Source organism: Leptosomus discolor, unplaced genomic scaffold, assembly GCF_034619465.1.
Source record: "Leptosomus discolor isolate bLepDis1 unplaced genomic scaffold, bLepDis1.hap2 HAP2_SCAFFOLD_35, whole genome shotgun sequence".
Classification (NCBI taxonomy): domain Eukaryota; kingdom Metazoa; phylum Chordata; class Aves; order Leptosomiformes; family Leptosomidae; genus Leptosomus; species Leptosomus discolor.
Window position 1 is genome coordinate 1,911,675 of NW_028237764.1, and position 5,657 is coordinate 1,917,331.

A 5,657-nucleotide genomic window follows, 5' to 3' on the forward strand; every position below is an offset into this window, starting at 1 on the left:
CATACAAAATGGAAAAGAAGATATTGACGAACTCAGTTGACACTTCACAGACAATTTCATGGACATTTGAGAGGGGTGGCCCACAGTTAAAGCAGTGATAGCTGTCTGTAAACAGTATGATTGGAAGGGGGTGGTTGTATATGAAGGTCTTTTAGATAGTGTGGGACCTGAGTATGACAGAAATGGGTTGGAATAACGGATGGAGATTGGACTGGGCCTGGCTGGGCTGGACTTACTTCTCTTCATGAAAGCTCCCGTGGTGCTATGTCTCAGTCTTGTGACTAAAACAATGTTGAGAATACACGAATGTACTAGCTGTTTCTGAAAAGTGTTTGAAAAGCCTCAAGGTCTGCTCTGTTTCTGTGTGTTCCACACCAGTGAATAAAGGGGTGAGGGTACAAGAGGTTGGGAGGAGAAACAAGAAGGCCATTGACCACAAATGGTCACCTTAACCCGCAAGTGTTCTTGCTTTCACTATCCTTTACTCTTCCCCTGTCCCACGGAGGTTGATGAGGGATGTGAGCAAGCCGCAGGGTTGTGCCTAATTTCTTGGGGTTGTTAATCCACAATACATACAAAACAAGGAAGAGCTGGCTAGGAACGGCAATGTCAGGGGTGAGAAGACAGAGTTGAGGATCCTGAGAAAATGGGCAGAAAGTAAAGAACAGGGCTTCTGGAGGGCCTGCTGAGGGACATCCCTAGAAGAACCCACTGCCTCCAGTCCTGAAGAGAAGACGGGTGCAGAGAGCTGTTTGATGCTCAAGGATCAACTCTACATGACCCAGAATGTTCCACCTTGACATGCTGGAAGTCACATAAAGGTGGCAGGAGACTGGCATGGCTGAGAAAGGAGCTGCTGGCTAAAACCAAGCATGAAGGGGAAGCCCAGAAAAGGTGGCGGCTGGCTGCCTTCCAGCCTCCTTGGTTCTGTGACTGTGGGAGTAGATTGACACTCCAGAGCTCTTGGCAGCACTGCCCTCTTGCCAGGAGCTCCCTTCATCCTAAGCATTCAAAGGCAAGGTCAAGGTCACTCTGATGCTGAGGAAACCTGGGGATGTTCCATGAAGGCTACAGGTCCTGACCTCCAGCCTCTGGGAAGGGAGAACATGTCCCTCAGGCGTTGCTCAGGCCTCTCCTGGGTACAGTCTGATCTGCACAGTGCAATGGCAAGCGCAGGTGTGGGACACTGTAGGACATCCTGTGGTGGAGACGCTCAAGGGCTCTGGCAAGACAAAAAGCCCCCAAGTGAGCCGAGGGCTTTCTCCCCTTGGCTAGGGCTGTTGTCTCAACCCTCAAGGCCTACTGGAAGACACCTTCACCTTACGGCACCAGCACCTCAGTGCCTCCTCAGCCCACCCAGGACAATCTCAGAAGCAGAGGACCTTGGCCCTGCCCTTGGCACTGCACATCCCCACATCACCCTGCCCCAGGAAGAACCCTGAGGAATGGCTGAGGGACAGGGTCTGCCTTGCAGGGGCTGGGGAGTCAGGGCTTTCTTTGGCTTGATAAAGCATAGCAAGGATTACTCAGGATCAGAGCCACCTTCACCTTGCCTTTGCCTACCTGTCCTCACTGCCTCCAGGTTTCTTTTTTAACCAGCCCTCAGGGAGGCTTTGTCAGTAGCATCCCTCAGTGGAACCCATGAGTGCTCCAAGAAACTTTGGAGTTTGCATCTGACTTTGATTCCTCCAGAGGTTTCCTCAACTTCCTCTCAGTGTCTGAGTTTCAAGGACTCAACATCAAAACCACCAGAGAGATGATTAAAAAGTTGTTGGGCTGTTGCTGTGCTGCTGATCTGGGCTGGGCTCCTGGGACAGAGAGAGCTCCTAGCAAGCAGGCAGAGCTGCAGGGAGACAGCTCTGCCCAGCAGCAGCTGCTCTGCCAAGCGCAGCAGGGCTGAGGGGGCTGCCTGTGGGCACCAAGGAGAAAGGAGCGGGGCAGAGAGAGGTTGAAGGCAGGGGAGAGGGGGAGGATGGCTGAGAGCTCACTGGAGGAGAACTCTTCCCAGCCTCTGACACAGTAAGTCTCTGGGTGCAGGGTGATGTGTCGGTGGTTCCTTACAGGATCTCCTGAATGTGTCCAACCTCTGGGATCTGTCTGTGATGGAGAAGAGGAAGCCGGGCTGCAGAGCAGGGCTTCCCTAGTGCAGTGTGAGAGGGACAGGGCATGACGGCTGCCTTCTGGTGGGGATGGCTGTGGGGTGTGAAGGTGGGTGTGCAGTCAGGGGTGCCCAGGGCTGTCCTTCCAAGCAGTGTCTCTTCACCCCAAGGAGCTGTTTCCTGGGGCATGGACTCTGTCATCAGCCCGCATCAGCACTCAGCCCTCCCATGGAGCTCCGCACGGAGCTGTGGGGAGAGGCTGTGTGTGGAAGATCCCCAGCAAAGTTGCGTCTCTCCTGATACATAAAACTCTTCCTTCTGCAGAGAAAAGGGACTGAGAGCAACATGCCTGGGATATGACCTACATGGAGGTGCTGTGCTCAGCTATGTAAGGAGAAGGCTTTCCCAACTGCCAGCTGTCTTCCTCTCCTGTTCCTCAGTCGCAGATCAGGTTATTGCTTTGTGATTTTTTCACCTGTTTCTCCTGCTACTTTTCTTGCTTGTGGAAGCTCTGGTTGTAGGGGATGGGGGTGAGGGGGGTGTCTCAGATGCATTTATGACACTGACCATGGGAGGAGGTGGGCAATGCAGTGTGTGGGACTCGGAAACCAACTAAATCTCCCTTCAAGAGATGCTGGGCACTGTCTTTCGGGCAGCTGAACATCTCCCTGGGGTGAAGAGGTTGAAGTGCCCTTCTCCCATGCTTGGGGGCATTTCAGCAGAGGACGATGGGAACCTAGTGAGAGCCCCATTCTCCCCCACAGGCACGCTGCTCTTATCATGTCTGGAGAGAGCCTGGAGATGTGTCAGCCATGACTGATTCCGATGCAGACTTTGCTGTTCAGGAGCGCAGAGTTGGAAGGGCTGGGTCCCTCCTGGGCTCTTCCCTCTCAGACACAGCCGGTCTGGGTGCTGACTCCAGCGCACTGAAATAAATAGGGACAATTGTCACATGGTCATTGAGGCCAATACCTCTCACTCGACTTAAGGCACTCATTGCCAGGAACAGCTATTGAATGCACGAGCTGTTTGACACCACTGCAATAGCACAGGTCTGACTTGTCTGGAGCCCATGGGCAGAGCCCCTGCTCGTCCATCCTGATCTCACAAATAGGAACTAATCGAAGTTCCTCCAAAAAAAAAGCCATTGTGGTGAATATCTGTGGAAAAGTGTGGCTCAGAGAAATTTGTCCTCACTTGTGAATGTCTTCTCCTCTTTCAACAGTCCCCCATTCCTAGAGTGAAGTAATGTCCAATGCCAGCTCCATCACCCAGTTCCTCCTCCTGGCATTTGCCGACACATGGGAGCTGCAGCTCTTGACCTTCGAGCTCTTCCTGGGCATCTACCTGGCTGCCCTCCTGGGCAACGGACTCATCATCACCACTGTAGCCTGTGAACCCCACCTTCACACCCCCATGTACTTCTTCCTCCTCAACCTGTCCCTGCTCGACCTGGGCTCCCTCTCCACCACTCTCCCCAAAGCCATGGCCAATGTCTTCTGGAACACCAGGGCCATCTCCTACACGGGGTGTGCTGCCCAGGTCTTTCTATTTGTCTTTTTTAATGCAGCAGAGTATTGTCTTCTCACCATCATGGCCTACGACCGCTACGTTGCCATCTGCAAACCCCTGCACTACGGGACCCTCCTGGGCAGCAGAGCTTGTGTCCACATGGCAGCAGCTGCCTGGGGCACTGCTTTTCCCTATGCTGTGCTGCACACGGCCAATACATTTTCACTGCCCCTCTGCCAGGGCAATGCTGTGGACCAGTTCTTCTGTGAAATCCCTCAGATCCTCAAGCTCTCCTGCTCAGACACCTACCTCAGGGAGGCTGGGCTACTTGTGGTCAGTGTCTGTTTAGGCTTTGGTTGTTTTGTGTTCATTGTGGTGTCCTACGTGCAGATCTTCAGGGCCGTGCTGAGGATCCCCTTGGAGCAGGGACGCCACAAAGCCTTTTCCACCTGCCTCCCTCACCTGGCCGTGGTCTCCCTGTTTGTCAGCACTGGCATGTTTGCCTACCTGAAGCCCCCCTCCATCTTCTCCCCATCCCTGAACCTAGTGATGGCAGTTCTGTACTCAGTGATGCCTCCAGCAGTGAACCCTCTCATCTACAGCATGAGGAACCAGGAGCTCAAAGATGCTGTTAAGAAACTCATTCCTTCCACATTGTTCAATAGTGAAAAAGTTATTTCCTCTCTGCACAAATGATTCACAGATTATCTGATTCCATACTTCTTTGGCGTTTTTTGTATGTCGTATGGTTTTTAGAGGTTGGATTTTTTTCTTCACTTTTTTTGGGAGATGTTTTATTTTGTTCTTAATATCTTTTATATTATTATAATTGCTGTGTTGTCATTCATGGTTCTTGTGTTAGTAGACAAATGTTTGTATTTGCATCACTTACCTGAGGCGTGGACCAAATTTGGGATGCCTAGTGCCCTTATAAAAGCATGTTTGACACTGGCTCAGAGTTAATTTCCTTCACAGCCGCTCTGAAATGAAATGGGATTCCCTGCTGCAGTGCTTTCAGGCTGAGCTCTTTCTCCAAGGAAACCTGAGAAACTTCAGCTCTTAAGTTCCTCTTTCCCCATGTTTTTAAGAGTAAAAAGCTCAATTTTGTAGCCTATTTGAGACATAGGGCTGGATTTAAGAATCACCAGAGGGTTTCAGGTATCGGGTACGTTGATAAGTATATTGAGGGATGTACCCAGGGCTTTCCCACAGATGACACTAAATACCCCCATTCTCTAGGAGGGTAACATGAAGCTGTTGGGAGAGCTGGGCAGTTCTGCAGGGACAGCATGTTCCTGGGGACGTGTGGAGATGGAAGAGGGCTGCAAAGATGGGGTTTGGGGCTGAGAGTCCAGGGCATGTGCAGACCTCCTCTGGGCACTCTCCAGTTCCTCCCCACCTGTCTACAGCAGGAATTCCCACAGAGGGACACACCAGACCAGGTGTGACCACACCAGGGCTCACTGGAGGGGGATGAAAACTCAAGATGTCTGGGTGGCCACGCTCCTCCTAATGCAGCCCCCTGTGCAGCTGGCCTTGTTCATGGTGAGTGCTCACCGCTGGCTTGTACGGTGTCCCTCGTGGTGGCCAGGCCATTCTCCTGCTCAGCCAGTCACGTCCCAGCTGGCCCTGACTTATGGGCTTATTTGTTCCCCCCGATGCTACTTCTCCTTGTAAAACTGCAGAGGTTCCTGTTGGCTGAATCCCAGAGTTCCTCAAGGTCTGCCTGCACTGAAGCTCCATTTGGTCAGCTCTTAGTGTTTGTGTGCAGGCGGCTCACCCTGGTTGTGGAGAGCCATCACCACAAGGTGACAGCATGAGGAGTCGCAGGGCACTACAGACAAGAACAGGAGTTACTAGTTTGTGCTGGGCAAGGTCAGAATCAGCACGGCAACGATCTGAGGAACATTGTGTGAGGGCACAAAGTCAGCAAACCATGGCCAGTGGAGAAAGAGCAGAGCTGGGCTGTTTGTAGAGGAATCTGTAGGAGGATGATGAAAGGGAAGAACCTGGGAGTGGGAAAGAGGGAAAAGGAAACGCAAAGGT

The 5,657-nt window shown here is 52.2% G+C and overlaps 1 protein-coding gene across 1 annotated transcript; it reads left to right on the forward strand.

Annotated features, from left to right (window-relative positions):
* Positions 1 to 3,347: 3,347 nt before the first annotated feature.
* LOC147412982 (olfactory receptor 14C36-like) lies at positions 3,348 to 4,307 on the forward strand. The gene has a single exon (XM_086480848.1). It carries the CDS (start codon positions 3,348 to 3,350, stop codon positions 4,305 to 4,307), a length of 960 nt encoding a protein of 319 aa, XP_086336974.1.
* The last annotated feature ends 1,350 nt before the right edge of the window (positions 4,308 to 5,657 follow it).

Bases quoted from the DNA above. Each gene is read 5' to 3' on its own strand.
- LOC147412982 (XM_086480848.1), top strand. From the start codon at position 3,348: ATGTCCAATGCCAGCTCCATCACCCAGTTCCTCCTCCTGGCATTTGCC.